The 18,715-nt window shown below is 45.1% G+C and overlaps 1 protein-coding gene across 1 annotated transcript in view; it reads right to left on the bottom strand.

Moving 5' to 3' along the window:
* Positions 1 to 238: 238 nt before the first annotated feature.
* plekhh3 (pleckstrin homology, MyTH4 and FERM domain containing H3) overlaps positions 239 to 18,715 on the bottom strand; it is a 34,962-nt gene continuing 16,485 nt past the window's right edge. Inside the window, exons 4-13 of the mRNA XM_030406701.1 lie at positions 15,097 to 15,279; positions 13,199 to 13,356; positions 10,127 to 10,250; positions 9,207 to 9,504; positions 6,749 to 6,956; positions 5,723 to 5,850; positions 5,001 to 5,121; positions 4,077 to 4,565; positions 3,764 to 3,955; positions 239 to 2,587 (exon numbers count right to left, since the gene is read on the bottom strand). Of these exons, the coding sequence (XP_030262561.1) occupies positions 2,417 to 2,587; positions 3,764 to 3,955; positions 4,077 to 4,565; positions 5,001 to 5,121; positions 5,723 to 5,850; positions 6,749 to 6,956; positions 9,207 to 9,504; positions 10,127 to 10,250; positions 13,199 to 13,356; positions 15,097 to 15,279 (2,072 nt within the window). The 3' untranslated portion in view covers positions 239 to 2,416. The remainder of the gene's footprint in view (positions 2,588 to 3,763; positions 3,956 to 4,076; positions 4,566 to 5,000; positions 5,122 to 5,722; positions 5,851 to 6,748; positions 6,957 to 9,206; positions 9,505 to 10,126; positions 10,251 to 13,198; positions 13,357 to 15,096; positions 15,280 to 18,715) is intronic.

Genomic DNA, 18,715 nt, shown 5'->3' with positions numbered 1-18,715 from the left:
CGCAGGGGAACTAAAAGGCACTTAGCAACGCTTGCTCAACCAGCTATTGTTTTTAAGCAGAAAAGCTTCGGGGGAGGTACGGCTCTCAGCTCTGCGGCTGGCGCCAAACTTCAGACTTTTGTAAAATGTGCCTGGTTGAAAACAATAGTCTGACACTGCTTCACTAGCCGGGGCACAAGAAAGACCATTTTTTAAAAATGAAACAAAGGAAATGAGTACTGAAGTACCAGAGGCTGAATATGGTAAAATGGTGCTGTTTTTATTAATTACATACAGTATTTATAGTTTTTATTGCACTTCCAAGTTAGTTAAAAACAAACAATAGTGCAATTAACTATACACACATTACATAAAAAGGTACCATGCAGCTTACAAACAAGCGTAATACAAAGCAACAACATCCGCAGTTTGATTTTTTTTTTCTTTTCATACATGTAGCTCGGAGCTGCCTGCAGCTGCAGTAGAAAAAGCAAAAACCTGCCTCTGAGCAGGTGACAGGTCTGACTGTGCAACGACTCGTCAAGGCCTTTCATGGTGAGACGGTTTAAGTCTTGAGGGTGGTTATTGCATGGGATTGTGTAGCAGACAGTACTCTACAAATTATATGTACAAAGCCTATCTAAGGTCTCAGATTCCTAAAAGGTCATCTACTACATTAAAATTAGGTGTATGGTGTATACAACAGGATGTCTTCATATTTGTCTGACATTCAAGTTTAAAGAAAAATTAGTAAATGGGACGACAGTCAAAGATAAACTCGGGGATCTGTCTGCTTTGGGGTAATTTCTTATAAAAGCTTATCAAAAAAAAAAGAAAAACAACACATCTTTGGTCCGTGCTCAATGACTTGGCGAACTTTGGCTTCACAAGAATACTCCAACAGTGAACACAAAGAAGGAGCTACACAGGATTTACATGTCTGAACTGCTTTAAGGAGCAGAACCAAAAGCATGTAGGGCATCTGGTTGTATGAAAACACATCTGGGCCTGCATTTAAGACAAAGAACAGTAAAAAAGAAAAAAAAAAAAAGGCAAAATTTGCATAAATAATACTACAAAAAGCATCCAAGGCCTGATTAAAAGGGTTTCTGTTTAAATAACGGGACAGGTGGTAAATATGTCTTCCTAAATGATACAGATCTCTGACAGGGGGGTTATGGGAACTCTTAATTTCTTCCATTATATATACATTGTGAAAATAACAATAATAAACAGAGAAGCACCTGTTATTTTTCTGCAGAGCAGAGCTGCATTAGGGTAATAACTGACATAAGCGAAAAATGATCAAATCGGTCAAGTGTTAACCAAGTTTCGTGTCGAGGATCACAGCCAAGACAAGCAGCACAACAAAGGACGCGAGAGAGCATTTGGTGGAAACAATGTAGAAACGGCTCCAAAAAATCCTTTGGTTTATGTGAAACGCAATCAACTCAGATCCTGAATGTCATCCAGAAAACGGTTTCCTTGATCAAACAGACGCTCATACTGTACTTGCACGCACAAACACACACACACACACGCACACTGATAATCCCATAGGTTAGAGTCTATATGGCCGTGGCAGCCGAAGTGACTTAGCAACAGTGTTCAACATCTGTTTCCAGTTCCAAGTTCACATGGCTCGCTTGCATCAACAGTTCCAGGTAACGCAAGCCTGGTGGGGACCTTATGAAAACTGACTGTCTCCGATGAACATGTCAGCAGAAGGGCACGTGAGAGAGTGTGTATGTGTGTGTATGTGTGTGTGTGTGAGACAGAGAGGGAGTGAGGGAGAGGGAGCTGAAGACGGGGGAGGGTGTGTGTCACAGAAAGTTCTCAACACTATTCCAGCAGTGCTTGAGGGACGACTGCCTTCTAGGAAAAGGCAATACAAATATGGCACACTTTCGAAAGAGAGAGAGCGAGAAAGAGCGAGAGAGAGTAGTGTTTTCACTGAGCCAAACCTTCACGAGGGGAGTACCACAGCTTATTGTTGCCATAAGTCCAAACTCTTTTGATGCTATCTCTCCCTGATGTAGCAACGTCTCACATTGTCAAGGGAGGGGTTGAGGGGTGGGGTGGGGGCGTTGTTGCCATGTAGGGTAACAGAGGTGGTTGCGTGACAGGATGGGGTGGAGGGTGTGTGACAGCTCATCAGCAACTGCACTGGTTTCTGGCCTCACTTGCAAAACAGAGCCCCCTTGCCTTCCCGTCCCCACTCCCACCCTCCTCCATCAGCCAGCTCCTTCAGCTGGAAAGCTCAGCAAGGGTTTATTTTCACGGATGGGGAGTGAAAACAGCGCTCTCTTTGTTTTGGCTGCCGTGCCGTTCCCAGTGGAGGAGGCGTGGTGTCCTGAGGACTGGGGCTGGGCCTCGCAGGGGCCACGTGGAGGAGGACAGTGAGGGGTTGTGGGGGGTGTCCGGGTGTGGGTCCGTCTCAAACGGGGTGCGAGGGCAGCTCCAGGAGGGTGGGCGTCAGCGTGGAGGCCAGGTGATGGAATCCCACCTCTGTGCTTTCTGTTATGGTAGTGTCCACATCTTCCCCTTTCCCTCGCTGGCGACGGATGGCACTGAAATACGCATTCATCAGCTGCATGATCTCAGTCAGCTGTGACAGAGAGATAGAAAGAGAGGGAGAGAGAGAGAGAGAGAGGTCAGATTGGTGGCAGTCTTAGTGTCTGACTGGCACTGTCACAGGAGGGTGGAGGAGTGGGATGATGTCATTCAGCTGCTAGAAAAACTGGATCCTCCAGAAGCAGAGGATGATGCCGTTTGGTGGATTCTGGAGGACACACACACCTCGATCAGCCTCACATGTGTGTGGATATTTCATCATTTTGACATATTTTGTTCAGCAGCTGTTGCAGAAAAGAAAGGGAGGGCACTGCGGAGGAGTTCATCTGTCTCTCAGTTACCCTGACCTTGGTGGACATGACCACCAAACCACCCTAAGCCACTGTGACCGTGACCGTGACCATTACCCTGACTCTGTTTCTCCGACTAAAGAGCTTCGACCTGCACCTACTCTTCAACTTTAACTGTAACCCTCGAATCAGCAGCCCTCACTCTTAACTCCAGGCCTTACCATAATCACCCCCTGCAAATCTACTCTGTCTTTTTTTTTCTCCCGTAGCTCGAAACCCTTCACATTCATGTCAGAGCAATGTGAGGCCCTAAGTTCATAAAAGAAGGAGCCTTTTTTTGAGTTGCACTTCAATTCGCCTGTGCGTCGAATAAATAAATAAAAGCCACTTTTGTGCCCCGGGAGAGATCACAGAGGGATTTTTTGTTCCGTGTGGGAAGATGCAAGCAAATCTACCCCAGTGAAAGCCAAGATTTGTTCTCGACTGAAAAAAAAAGAAATGTCTGTTTGGAAGGACATCCATGTTTCTGAGAAATGTTGCCTAATATTTTAATCTAACCACTGCAATAAAACTCACCCCCAGTTGCCATTTAATAGCAGGAAGTCAGACTTTTGGTGGTTAGCATCGGTTGGAGAGTAGGGGCAGGTTGTGTGCTCTCTATTTAGACCAAATTAATGAGTGTTTTTAAAGTGGGTCAGAGAGCTGGAGGAAGGGGGGGGGTATACAGGGGGTAGACAGCGTGCTTCTTTCACTTACTCTGCAGAACTCTGCGTGGTGATAAGGCCACTTGTCTCGGCACTGTACACAAACTGAATCCTGACTACGGAGGACTTAGATTGCACCTAAGCTCAGAGGAGAAACAGTTCCAGGAATAAGATATTTAGTCCGTATATGCTAACCAGAGGCCTAAGGCACTATACCTTGGTAGTTTCGAACAGCAGATCCCGATCCCCTGCTGTGATCTTAAAGGTGTTGCTGTCCGACACACCGTAGGAACAGATCTGGCCATACGGGAAGGACTCCAAGGCTTCTGCCTCTCCCTGTCGATACAGAGACACGGATGTAGCAGCTACACCCAACCACAACTTCTGGGAAAAACTTCCCGATGAACTCTGGAGGGAGAGGTAAGCAGATGTCAGAACAGCTCATAGCAATCCCTTTATTCATCTCAATAGTCAGAGTGACTCTAAGCACTCAGGGAGCAAAACTAAAGTGTGACCTCGCTGTACTCACAATATAAAAGTCCACTTCATAAAGAGTGCATCCAAAGCCCGACCACTGGCGTGCAATTGTGAGGTAGGCAGCCATACTGTCCCTGCGGCTGTAGCCGGCCAGACCTTTCCAACGCTCCAGGATGGATCCCATGACGGCTGCTGCCTCCTCCTTCAGCCGGCTCCGCAGGCGCATATCCTGCTCCACCTTTTGCTTGTGCGCTGCTGTGGCTGTGTGACTCCACAGCGTCCCCGCGAGGAGGCCCGAGGGGAAGCGCTGCGTTGCGGGGCAGCCCTGAGCCGCCACCTGACATGGAGGCAGGGCTTGGGGTGCAGTGAGGGACATGAGGATTCGAGCTTCTAGCATGTGACCTGGAAAAAGCTCATCTAGAGGTGGGCAGGGGGCATGTGTGCTGAAGTCCCCCATCAGACACTGAAGCCTCAGGGCAGCTAAGGCCTGCAGGTCCTCTTCACAGGCTGGCAGCTGGCCACGCACCACCATCTCATGACACTGCAGCGCCAAGGCCAAACCCGGGCCAAACAGGGAGAGACCGAACAGGAGGAAAAGAAAGTACAATTTGTCAGTAACAGCCTCATTCCTGCCATCAATCCCTTCTACCCCACCCTGTTTTATTTTGTCCCATAACTCTTTTATGGGAGTCCTCAGGAAAAATTTTCTAATGAAGCCAGTGCTGGCTGCCTTTTGCCCCCTCTGCACTGCAGCCAGTGCTCTTAGTCATGCTTTTTATGCAGTGTGTTTTATAGCAATCACCGCCAGTAAGACATTAATGATTGTTAAGTAAAAACATAATAATCCAATGAAATACGAGGAATGAATCACAGCAGGACAATAAATTATATCTCATTATCAGCACTGAAATAGTCACTCATAACAGAGACGCTCTCAGCGGAGGACTCTGCCCTTTTAAGAGTTCTGCTCCATTACCTGCTCGAAGAGGAGGAGATACTCAATGCTGTCCACTGATATGCTGTCAGCGTCCAACAGGCAGTAGAGCTTGAAACACAGTTTCCACTGGGATTTAGACTCTGACTCTTTGGTGGAGAGGCTGCGCAGAAGAGGGACAGAGAAGGTTAGGAGGCTGATACGAATGTGGTACCAAGAATCTTAAGCTGAGATGTTAATATGTTACAAGTTACTGCCTCCTCAGTGTGTAATATTGTTGTTTAGTAACTTAGCAGTTTGCTGAGTTTCCTATTTATCCTCCTACTCAGCACTGTGAGGACATCGACAGCCATGCTTGTTGAAAAAACACAGATCCCTTTTATTCCAGCAGGATGCCTTATCGCTTCATTCAACACTTGTATAACGAAATGACATCAGTCTCACCTTGGCTGGCTTTGCTGACAGAAATAGTGACACAAGTCCAGTTTCCCAGCTGGGTGTCATGTTTGAGACCAGACAAGGTCACCGGTTATCAGGGATACTGGATAATGTTCAGCATGGCAGGCAGACTAGTAAAGATAAATATACAATCCGCTGCTCTGTTCTCATTCATCTAACGTGACAAATAGCTCAGATTCCTGCCAGACTTAGTCAAGGTGTTGATAGCACGTCTGTCTACTTGGTTTTTATTGTGTCTGACTCCCTCACGGTGTCTGCTGTCTGTTCTGGTTTACAGGGTGAAGACTGACATATATTTTTCAAACCTCGTCAGGATGTCTGCGATCAGAGCGCTGCCTGCCACCGGCTGCTCCCACAGCGAGTTCTGCTCGAACAGTGCAAACGTGTTTTTGCTGTCTTGTAGGCTGAGCTTCTCCTGCATCCGTCGAACCACCTGGTGAAGGGCGAGGGGGGGGAGAGATGGACACACACATGGTATATGGTTGATTTAATTGTTTAATGCAAAAATACATATTTTTCTCTTAGTCTGGTGCGATTTATCCATCTAGATTGTTCTGGTGCGAGTCACAGAGTCTTGGGGATTTCTGCCTTTTCACAAATATAATGGAACCAGTTGGCACTGGTGCACAAAGTGACGAAAAAAATACATTTGAAAAACTCAACAGCCGTGTGTCTCTCCAGAAATCATGACCCAGTTATTCGAGATAATCCACAGACGTTATTGTGAGCAGTTTCACATAGGAACTATTTTCTTTCTTCTAACTACACTGCTACTACGGCGCAGAAGAAGCCACTCTACTCATGCATTAGTGGCCCGTAGTGGTGACAGCACTTAACATCAATGTAATGTGTAATCTTAGCTAGCTCAGTAGATTAAAGTACATGTACGCCTCCTTCTGCACACTGTGATTTGGTTGACGGGTGTAGTTCGGTACAAAAGAAAAATAACTGCACACGACAAGGTCTGTTTATTATCTCGACTAACCAGGTTACAATTTCTCAAAAGAGACACTGCTGGCGAGTTTTTCAAGCTTATTTTTGGGCTCTTTAAGCACCGCAAGCCGAGTGCCATCCAGTTTCATTATCCAAGAGAAGGAAGGCATCGCTAAAGACAATTTAAAAACATCTCAATCGATAACTAAATATGTTTTTTTTATTGTTTTTTCGGTGGAAACAGAAGGATGAGAAATGAAGTTCCTGCATATATCAACGCTCAGTAACGTCAATGGACTCCAGATTATTCTTAGAAGTTTTGAGAAGGAAAATGGGAGAAGCTGAAAAATTGAGAAAATTCGTGCCTTAAAGTTAAATACAAAAAAATGTGCCCAAACCTCATTGGCAGTGGTGTGTGAGCTGATGTAGAGCTGGCAGGATCCGGGGCCTGGATAGTGCACAGTGCACAGCATCTCCTGTCGACTCATCAGCATCTGGATCTCCTCCCAGGATGGCACACACTCCCGACACTTGGTCTTCTCCAGAGCCTCGCTGATGAATGACGCATAGTTATCCATCTCAGACTCGGGGCTCTGGCTCTGGATCCTGAAAGAAAGAGTGAGACGGGTGGATATGAATCTTGTGTGTGCATTTAGAATTGCGAGATATTTGCTAGAAAAATAAAGTCAATACATAAAAGAAAAGGATTGTTAATGCCCCTGACTCAAAGTCTGAAGTGTTATGCTGTGATTATGGACTTTGCGTCATCTTTTGATTCAACACAGTTCTTTGGGTTGGCAATGCTCAAGAGTCAATGAGGCGAAGAATGACAAATGTTCTCACTTTGGCTCTTAGGGACTTAAAAGGCTCAACATCCCTCAATCCTTCAAAGAAAAGGAAAAGGGCAAAGAAAACATGTTTGACTTTGGGTAACGCATGGAACAGGAAAAGGTGTTTCCGCTCCTGTGAACCGGAGTGACCTGCCACTTCCTCCCAGTGGAGTGTCCAGGAGTGGTAGGTGAGTGCGTGTATGTGTGTGTGTGTGTGTGTGTGTGTGTGTGTGTGTGTGTGTGTGTGTGTGTGTGTGTGTGTGTGTCATTTTTAAAAGAGAGTGGACACAAAGGCAGCGGACAAAACACTCCAACCGGAGCCTGAAGTCCTGCACACTTTGCAGTGTGAAAGGTGTGAAATAACACCTGACGGAGTTATGAGCTCAACCCTAAGTAAACACGGGGAAAAATAGGAAGGAAACAATTACACCACGATGTTCGTCCCAAAATACACAGAACAGAGGACAGAGGGGCGAAACATGAGGCCCTCAAACAGTCTGCCAGAATGAGAGAGGCCCTCTCATTCCCTCCGATGTCTCGCTCTCCCATAACTATATGGCCACAGGGTGGGATTTGTCCTGCTGAAACGTAATTAGGAATGTTCCACCAAGTCTGTGTGATCCTTCCTATACACTCCTCTCTTCACCCCTCTCCGCTCTTTCCTCCTTTTCTTGCCCCCTCCTCCTCCTCTGCCCTATTCCTTCTGACAGCAGACTTTCCCTGGGGGTTTCTCAGGGCACTGGGGGAGTGAAGGAGGGTTTGTGGGCCCACTGCCCAGCTCCAGTCTTAGCTCTGCCCAGCTGCAGCCTCAACACTGATCCACAGAGCGAGAGAGTGCGTGAGAGCGACGGCAAGACGTATCAAAACACACAAGGCAGTGAGTTCCACAGCGTTATTATGAATCACCATCGCATGCAACCCTTCCATTAGCTAGAGGGCGATTCCCAGTGCAGACATATAGATAGAAAACTGTAGCGGTTTGGTGGCATGGTGTTGGACAGAAAATCTTGAGCAGGAGATTAACACTGCTAATAACTTAGATTAGCATGCTTGACGGAGGGAGCTAATTCAGACCTGCAAATCCAGCCCCAAAACACTGGATCTGTCTGAGGGAACACGCTAACAATGTGAAGGCATATCACGCTACAATATCTAAACCGGTGGTCAACGGTGCTGGCGCCTGCTTTCTGTCCGCTGTCTAGACCACGTGTTTTCCCTGCTACTGCACGCTGCTGGTTCGCCTTCATCTCCCAGTATTCAACCTGTCCTCCCTTCACACACTCTCTCATAACCAGCAACAGACTCCTGGTCTGATGCCCCATTCTCATGGGGACTGGGATGGCATATTCATGAGCACCAAATAGACACCGCAATATTCCCGTTAACTGACAACTGTGGTTTTAACTACCTTAAACCGTCTACAGAGATGGATGTGCTGTTGTTTTTTCCACCTGGCTTCCACAAGACAGAATCAGAGCCAGCAAAAACAAGAAATCTCCATGTTTCCATTTAAAATAACAAGTAGGAGTTGATGTGAGGAGCTTTCACCAGTCTTCTGGATTCATTTATGCTAGCAATACCATGGTTTCACTCAGGTAAGGACAGTATATTCAGCTTTTTAAAAATTGTGGCAGTTAAGTTTTGTCAGTATCTAAAGCATCTACAAGATGCACTTGTTTTTTTGTTGATTCTGGTGAACGAAAGCAGCGTGAGCACCAGCGCCTCTCATCGTAAAGATCTTGATCTGGTTAGCGTGTATATTTGTTTTGGAAGCAGGTGAGAGAAGGACATTCTTAATACTATTTTTCTTTTGTAAACAGCTGTTTGCAGGGTGTGAAGCAATGAGGTTATGTGTTGATTTTTAAGAACTGTATTATGATGACGGTGAAACAAACGAAACTTTGTTTTTTGTGCAGTTGAGACCATTTCATATCCAGTTAAAAGAAATACCTGTAGCACATTTAAAATCATTAAAGTTGACCGTATCAGCCCTTCGACACTCAACTGTCGCTTGTGTGCATCTCACCTCTTGAGGTGGAATCGCAGGTACTTGAGCACGACGGCCCCAGGCAGGAAGGTGCAACTCATGCAGGTGAGAAGCTGCCAGTAGCGGAGGTGTGCGGCAGTGTACGGGGCGGGCGTGTAGCTGGTCTGCTTCACTAGCTGGCAGTAGACCTCGTCACGGAGGGGCCGCAGGTCCAAGCAGGTCTGCAGCACACCCTGGATAATGGGAACCGGCTCCCGTGCCGACTCCAGCTGCTGCAGGCAGTTGAAGAGCTTCACGGCTTCCTCGCGCACCGAACCGTAGCCTTTCCCACTGTGGTCTGAGGAGAGGAGGAAGAGGAGAAGTACAACGTTGTGTTATACACATGTGATACACTCAGGATAACTGTGTGATGCTAACATTTTGTTATGTAAACATCACTGAGTTGAAGCTGACATTTAAGCCTGAAAACAAAAAAATGTATTACACGTTACTCTTTTTGTTCCCTTGTTTGTACTTGTTTTGATAACAACAAACCCAAGAAAGGTCGGTCTTTAGTGATCTGTATTGTATTGTGTTGTGTTAAATGTTGCTCCGAGCTATTCAAACAGCACAGTAATCACAGAGATTACACCGCTGCTTTCCAATTAACAGTAAGGCCATTGAAAAATAGTAACAGAAAACAGTCAATAACTGTGTGTACACACAGATGTAGGGTTGTCAGTTTCTGTTAGGTAGCATAAATACCTGTTAATATATTCAGAAATATTATATACCATTATTCCATTTCATAACTGCTTCAAGAAAGACTGAATCTGATGATGTAGTTTAAAATTATATCTATTTCAAGCACTTTCTTTGTAGTCCGTGCAAATGATCTTTTACCATTATTATAATTTCTACATGCAACCTTACTCATTGCTGCTATGATAATGTACAACGTGCACATGTTAACTACTTACATGTGTGCTCCAGGCTGCCATAGGGGAAGGGCAGCAGAGGGGCGTACAGTGGGCCCTGGGTGTACTTCAGGATGGGATTGTGCTGGTAGATGTGCTCTACCACCTCAGGGTGGAACTTATTCTCCTAAAGTACACAAGTGGGGAAAAAAACAGTGTTGATAACACCAGCAGACACAGTAATAAAAACAAACTTTCACATGCCTTCAAAAGGCCTGCAGCCAACCTGGAAGCAAGTCAGTGAGCTGGTGATTGAGTGCATCTGCGGGGGGACCGGGGTCGATCTGACCAGGGTCACAATTCAGCTCTGGCAACTTTCAAAGCAGCAGGAAGGTCAAGTGATGACCTAGCAAACCATACTAGCATGACTGACACGTTATATTTTATCTGCTGCTGGTGTCAATGAGTTTAGCGTGCATGTGTTTGTGCCTTTTGCTGCCTTTGCAGATAGATGGCTTCCAGCGGTACAGATGGCGTCCATGCTACTGCCCTCCAGCACCTGTTGCTCATTAGTAACATTGCCACTGCTCTGGCTCTCTCCTGCCTCAGCAACCCCCCTCCGAACCAGCCACCCTTTCTCTCTGGCTACAAGACAAGCCCGCTTTCACCCCTCCTTAGTGGGGCAAAGTTGACACATTCTTCTGAAGTGTTTGGTGCACACTGGTGACAGGCTTGTCTGTTTGAAACGTGGGGATGAGATGCTGCACTGTGGACCATGTGCAGTGGGATACCGCACAACATCCAACATCAGTGATAGTCAAACACTGCACATAGATGGTGAGGCCCATGGACTGTCTCACAAATGGAATGGTTTAACATTTTGGGAGGTACACTTGTTTTCTTTCATGCTAAAAGCGAGATGATTATGATGACTGATAACACTTTTAAGTGAGTGCGATGGATATGAAGCTACAGCCAGCAAACAGCTAACTTAGCTTAATGCTAACACAGAGACCAGGAAATGGGGAAACAGCTAGGTAGCAATATCCACAATCACGATCAATCATGGTCCTGTCATGATGAGATATAACAGTTTATACATCTATATCAATGATCAAGACACTTTCACCAATGTTAGGACAACAGAATAAAGAAAATGAAAGCTCGAGTTTACCCGAAACTAGCCGCCAGTCTGAGATGTCATTCTTGAGTAGATATGATTGATGCTAAGCAATATAGTACAAGAAATAAGTACAAAAGAAATGTCAGAATGTTAAATGTTACGATCAAGATTGCAGACGACAGCAGAAATCAACAAGTTTGCCGGATTTATTCATCTGGAAAATGCTAATCTCTGCCATTTGTCTACCTGGAAGAGACTGTTCTTTGTACAAGGTCACAGTGATTCCGTCTAGTCTGTCACATCGCCTCGCACAACAGCGAGTTGTTACTTTACACTTCAGTGTCTGTACAGATAGACAGAGCCAGTCTAACTGTTTCTAAGCTGAGCTAAGTTGCACCTGCTGCTGCAGGTGACAGCTGCATGTTCAGCATACAGACATTAGAGTGGCGTTGATCTTTTAATCTAACTGTCAGCATGAATGTGATCGAGCGTATATCCCAAAATGTTTTCTTTTTAAGGATTATTCTTATGTATTCGAACTTAGGCCTCGTTTTCACAGTTTTGTCCATCATTTGTAACACTGAGCTCACCAAAGTAATTTCTGAAGATGTGGTAATTTGGCAGCATTGTGAATGTTACAACAACAACAACAACAACAGTGGAGGCAAGATATACAAGCAGTTTGTAAACAAGCCTGCCTGTTTAGCAAGGTCATCTCTTAACCACTTTATCTGGAGGAAAAACCAAAACTGAGTTCACATGAAATATCTCTTATTATCCCACAGTGGACAGGTAAACACAAAGACTTTGCACATATACAAGTACATTTTTTTGTTTATTTGTTTTCATTTCCTCTTACAAACATTTTCTTCACAAGATCATCACACTGTCTGTGTTTCCAGCTCCATTAGATTTCACAACGTACACTTACTCAGTGAATACAGTGTTTTCTTCACAGCCCCAGGGTGTAATAAACTGGAATTATCATGACAATATAATGTTTGGCAGATATAGGACGGAGAAATCTATTCTTCAGATCTTCTCTCCACTTCTCTCTCTTTCACACAAGGCCCCTGGTTGTAGGTCCAAGGCTAAAACTTCAATCCCTGCCCTCCCATGTGTCTGTGGCTGGAACATGAATCTATGCTGTAAAGATAAGCAAGCCGGCCTGTTCCCACAAAGCCTCCACTGTTCATTCTGTCTTTGATTTTTGCAGCAGCAGTCCTAATTTCACAGTCAGGAGGGAAAATACCTCACCTACTTGAGAAAGTGTGCCTGTATGTAAAGGTGAGGGAGAGAGACAGAAACAGCGGAGAGGGATTGAGAGAGAGAGAGACTGAGACTGAGGATGAGTCTTCACAGGAAAAGAGCCAAACACTGAACAGGGAGCACTTTAAAAGTAGGCCCCCTCTGTTCCTCCAGAAAATTAACTTGGCCCCTTCCTGGCAAAGCAGACAGGGGCAGACGGAGGCAAGCAGATTAACCACTTTCTTTGAGATTAGAGACTCTCGTTGGGAGATTACGGAGACAGGAGGCCAGGCAAAGGACTGCTTATCTGGCCCTGCTGCTTCACACCAAGCCCTCCTCCATCTCCTCTGCCAAAACTGCCCCTCTCTTCACCCCAGGGGCAGACTGATGCAAGACGAGTCATCCGTCTGCTCAATGAGATTCCAGCACGCTGTGCTCTCTAGCAACCCCTGCTCTAAAAATATGGCCGTCACTCATAAAACACTTGAATCTCTCCTCCACGTGAGAAGGTAAAGGGAAGGGCATCCTTTCATGTACCACAAATCCAAATTTTCCAGTGACTAGAAATACATTTATCTTGACATGGTGTGGCGTGGTCAGGTCTGTTATTATGTCCTGTCACAATGTGGTGGAATAAGATGAGGTCATTGACAAGAGAGAGACAAGCAGAGAAAACTTTGGACTCCAGTGGGGCTGTGTGGTTTCCATTTTGACAGCAGTGGGAGCGACAGTGTGTACTGTATGTTTTGTGTTGTGTAACCCACCTCGATGTCTCGAATCAGGAGCTGCGTTGGCGTTTCCACTGGTGCTTTGGTATCAATGATCTTCTGGATGGCACATGCCCAGTGCACAGCCTCGTTGAAATGCTTGGTGTACAGCCTGTAACAGTGCTTCCGCCCATATACTGTGATGCTCCAGTAGCCTGAACGAAACACAGACAAATTATTATTTCAATATGTGGGCAAAAAGCAGTATGAGCAACGCCGCCTTATTTCATGAAGATCTTGAGATAGCTGGCATGTCCAGTTGTTTTGAAAGCCAGTGGAAAAACAGAGAAACGCATTTTCGATAGTATTTTTTTCCATTATGAACACAGGTGAGGTCATGTATTCATTTCTGGCCATGTGAAAAAAGTAAACTTTGTTTTAGTGTTGTACAAATCCACAGAGCAACTTATTTCCTCAGGCTGTGAGACAACGCAATTCATCCTCAACACTTTGCCATTAAAATAGTTTCAATTTTCAGACTTTTTTTGCCTAGATCAGTCAGAATCCAACCTGGTGACAGGCATTAAGAATAACTATAATAACTATACAGAAATAGCTTATCTTCTAGCTAATGGTTTTCCAGGATGTAGGTCATTTAGAAGCATCCACATTAAAGTGAGATTATTTTATAACCAGTGAAAAGTTCCTTGCAGTAAGGAAATGGGGAAGAGAACAGTGAAATGAACTCAGCACGGGACATCCCGAACGTCTGGCATGACTCTCCCTCTGACTTCCTCTCTCAGTTTCACTGAGGAGCAAAGGTCATCTTAAGAGGAACCTCAGGCCACACCAAAACCAAACAGGAACAGATATTCTATAGATGCGTTAGGACACAAGTGCTAAACTCCTCTGTGAGTCTCCTCTCAGACAACCTGCAATAAAAGTGAAAAAGTGCGTGCTTCCTCCTTGTGCAGAGGAAGTATTAGACATACCCCAGGCAGCCTGGCCTGATCCGCAGCCACTCGGCTGTTATCAGGCTTTCCTGCTACGTGACTTGGCATCACGTCCCTCTTTGTTTAGGTAGGTGGTTAAATACAAACTCAAAATTGAGTTTTACAACTGAGATTACGAGATGCTGCTTTTGCCATTGCCCACTTTGAACCTGCTTGGTGCACTTACATTACCTCTGCTGTAAAGTGCCAATGATGCCAGACATGGAACCTCTATAGGGAACTAATATTTCATAGTAAAACCTCAATACACTGAGGAACTGAGTGGCAATGTCTCAGTAGTTTAGGAGGAGTAAAAAGCTTTTCAGCAGCGAAACAGCCAATACAGCTTGTGACAAAGCCTCTGTTGAACACTCATTTCTGTCCAGAAAAGTCCCCTGGTATATTGAGTTACTAAGAACTATGTTTGGGTTTGGGTTTATACAATGGTTGGATATTTCAAGTGGTTTGGTGAAGTCAGCACAACATAATCCCTTTCCACCGATGGACAGGCAAACAGACATACAGCAGGGAAACATGTTTGAGTAATGTAGAAACTCGAAAAGGTCCAGTCATCCCTGTGTCTGCTCCTGTGCAGCAATGACTCTCTTCTTTATTGTCTATGGCTTTTGTTTCTTTCATCCCAGAAAGGGAAGGCAGATGCTGCCGCCGATTAGTCAAATGCAAGGTTTTTCTAGACCAGCCTTGAGCCACGTCTTTGACCAGACACAGTTGGGACTTCCCAAACTTACTCAGAATTATAGCACCCATGGGAAGAGAAAGGGACCAAAAGACGTCACTCTCATATCTAAAAACCCAACTTCCTTGGAATTTCTGAAAATATCTATGATCACGGCACCGCACAGAAAATTAACCCAGGTCTGACTGGACTCAGCAGGGATTACTGGCAAATCTATACATGAGCATGAGTCAGCTGTGCATCAGCCCGCCTGTGTGCCCCCTCACCAGTCTCCTTGTAGGTCTGCTTGTCTGGCCAGATGACAGAGCAGAGGTTGGTGAGGACCAGCGTGCCCAGTCTGCGTGCTCCTTTCTCCGGTCCACTGTAGTAGTCGAGGGAGTCCTGGCTCAGCACGAACCAGTACCGACGCTGCTTGATCCAGTTGCCTCGCACCTCCCGCAGCAGCCACCCTTTAAAGAAGAGAAAAAATTAAATAAGACAGTAGCTCCAACCCTTTCCAGTAGCAACACTGTTTTAATTAATCAAACAATAGAAAATTAATTTGCAACTATTTGTAGTTATCTAAATTAAATTTGCTTATTCAATAACAGGTTCATAGTCATTTTTAAGCAAAAAGGCTTAATTTGATGGTTCCAAATTCTTACATGTGAGAGTCAGATGCTTTTTCTTGTCTTACACTAAAGTAAATCAAATATATTTTGATTCTGGACTGCTGGTTGGATGAAACAAGAGAACTATGTCAACTTGGTTAAGATACTGGTATTTCTAACTTTGGAACAATACCTTGAAAAAATATCATTATTTACTACCATTTTCAAAAGACTAAATTAAACATTGAATATCACACAGTAAAAAACATTCATTTTTTCTCTTTAGATTAGGCCTTTAAAAATCTTGCTGTTGGAGAGAAGAGAGGGTGAGTCTGATAAAATCTGACGAAACAATCGAATATGTCTACTTGCAGCTTTTACATGCCAGCATGAGCCCCATTCATCACTGGGGTTTAGCATTGTTGAAATGGTCTGATACTGATTTCCAGGACACTTCTTCGAGAAACACACATACAAAATAAAGCTAAAAGGGCAATTTATAGCATTTGTCATTTTGGCTTTTATTATTACATTTCTCTATTCTATACTATTTCTCCTGAAAGTTCTGGGCGGCAGGTGGGCTAGTCATAGAGCTGCTAAACCAGTACTGCTGCACCATGTCGTCACTAAGAATAATCCCCAAGGCATGTAATTGTCCATAAAGTTTGCTGCAGCCTGTATGTGACTGCCTTGTTGGGGTAAATAGTAGGGGATAAAAATACAGCCAGCTAATGGCATAGGCATTAAAGCCTGCATGCAACCAACATAATTACCACTTTAGAGGTCGACAGAGTGAGAAAAGGGGAGAGAAACAGACTGACAGACAGAGATGTACTGTCACAGTGTGACAGAGAGAGACAAAGAGTTCAGCAGACATGCCTTCCGCCAGCTCACAGGCATGCCCATTGGTCTTGGCAGGCCTGGTGCTACTACGCAAGACTGTTGTGTTCCCAATGTCCTGAGGGTTTGAACAGAACGCAACAGTACAGATCGACTGCTCCCAAACAGCAGCAAACTTCTCTCCCCTTCAGCCGCTATGTGTGCAAATTGTTCCCAATAAATATTTAATCTCAAGCAGATAAATAAACTAGACTGGCAGAGCTGTGTCCAGATGCTGCCTGGAGATTGGACAGGAGGATTTAAGAGTGCTGGTAGGGGGTCAGAGTTCGTCCAGAGGGCTGATGGAGTGTCTGGCAGAGGGTTGTAACACCTGGACTGGCACTTGGCAGGGTGGGACCATCTGAGGGGGGCAGGGCGCTGGCAGTGTGCCACTTGTGGGGTGGCTGTGCACGTGTGTTCATATGGCTTGTGCAGGCATTTTTGAGGAGTGGTTTTAAAAGGAACAATTAGGCAATGTACCTTCAGCTTCCTACGCTGTGAAAACGGCAGTGACGCCACACCAGCATCACAACTTCCTCTGTGGTTAGCAAGCTGCGTGCCACCTGTTAGCCAGCGCTCATTTCGCCTGCATCTTTCTTCCCTCTGCTCTCACTCTCTTCCCATTTGCTTTCATCTCCCCCATTTCTCCTCTCTCCCCCGTTCTTGTCCTCGCCTCAAAGTGGTTTTCTCAGGGAGTGCAAAGCTTCCACTGCCTCACTCCAAAATAAAAATAAAGAGAGAGGAGGGGGCCAAGGGCTCAGCCTCTCAGGCTATGTTTCCTGTTTGAGATGCTTCTATATGATATAAGTGGCAGGTCTGAACCCACCATAAACCCACCCAATATAGCCCAAAGCAAAAACCCTGGAGGTACTTAACACCACATCAAAGGGGGGGGCAGCATCAAAACCAAACGTGAAACAGATAAATAAAAACCATGAGGTAAGTCAGGCTGAGCATGCTGACAGACTGGATGTGGGACGGGGGAGGCAGACAAGCTGACTGGGTGAGAGACATGGGGAGAAGGGCATGCCCGCTACCTTGACGCCTCTGTCACAGACATGGGACGCCCCACTGATGCTGCTCTTTTTGGGAACTTTAAACAGTGCGATAAGGAGAGGCTAAAAAGGAGAGAGACAGAAAGAGTCATGGGACCCCCTGTATACCCCTCCCATGGTCCCCCATCTGGATCCCATCTCTGTGGCCTGCTAATGTCTCCCCTGGGGGCCACGGCTCGCCCTTAATTTGTTTCATTTGTGACCCTTGACCCCCCCCCAATGCCCTGCCCCCTCAAACACAGATTGAGCAAACAATCTCTCTCTGTGCATATCCATCTCTTTACTGAAAGCCTCCTGTCGCTCTGAGTGCCCGAATGTTTTTTCAAGAAATGTTTAAATATTATAATGAAATATAAACACGATTGCCTCACTTCAAAGTTAAATCAAATTAAAGCACACTTTTTCACTTCATGCAAACATGTTCCTCTTTAAACATAAAACTCTCAGGTCAGCGCCTGAAGTAAAAGCCATAACATTTGCTTCATGCATTAAGTTTTGCAAAAAAAAAAAAAGAATGGTCTGGACAGAAAAGCGGTACTGCTATACTAAACCTTCAGGTTAGAAAAGGCACTAAATACTTAATACAAATACATTAAATAAGGATCCAAGCAACCAGTAGAGAAGTGCAGTTTCCACACAAGTTTCCCCTCTCTCCACAAGTTCTTCTTTATATACTATTGTCTCCGCAGCTACCAGCATTGCGACATTGCTGTCATAATCATAATCACTCTGCTGCGGTTTATTTTCTTGTATTTGTTGTATCTTCCAGGAACGGCTCAAATCCTGATCTGTGGCGCGATGCAATGTGTGACATGTGTATGAAAGTCTATGCTTGAGGAAATGTAGTGCTGAAGGAAAGGGCTGTCTGATGGAAAAGTAAATAAGCGAGTGAAATATTCTAAATATGGCATACACTTCAACCAAAACTGATGGCCTTCTTCTAGGTGACTGAGATATGTTTTTGCTGCTGACCCGTCAGTACAACAGTTTATTGCTTTCTCTGCTTCTCCAAACTGAAAGTATGCCGTGCCAGCTAATACACGGACGGGTGAAAAGAATCTTATATAACCACACTGAAGAAAAACCTAAACTAACCCTTTAACCTCATACAGCCTCAGGGATGTCCTATTGAAAAAAACAAACATACAGAACAAGGTGAAAGGCCCCCATGGAGGAACCGTTAAAAACCTATCCTTTTTCAACCACAGACAGAAATGAGAGGGATTATCAAACGCCCTGAGGTGTCCAACTGCTGTCCTAGTTGTTAAAGTGAGGTCAACTGAAGGAAGGGGGCGTGGTGCAAAAGCTGAAATCATAAGTGACAGTGTAATCAATGGCCCAAGGAGAGTAGCTGTCCTCTG

The sequence above is a fragment of the Sparus aurata genome, chromosome 23 (genome assembly GCF_900880675.1).
Source record: "Sparus aurata chromosome 23, fSpaAur1.1, whole genome shotgun sequence".
Classification (NCBI taxonomy): Eukaryota; Metazoa; Chordata; class Actinopteri; order Spariformes; family Sparidae; genus Sparus; species Sparus aurata.
The sequence above is the reverse complement of the archived record's forward strand: the minus strand, read 5'-3'. Positions and strand labels throughout refer to the sequence as shown.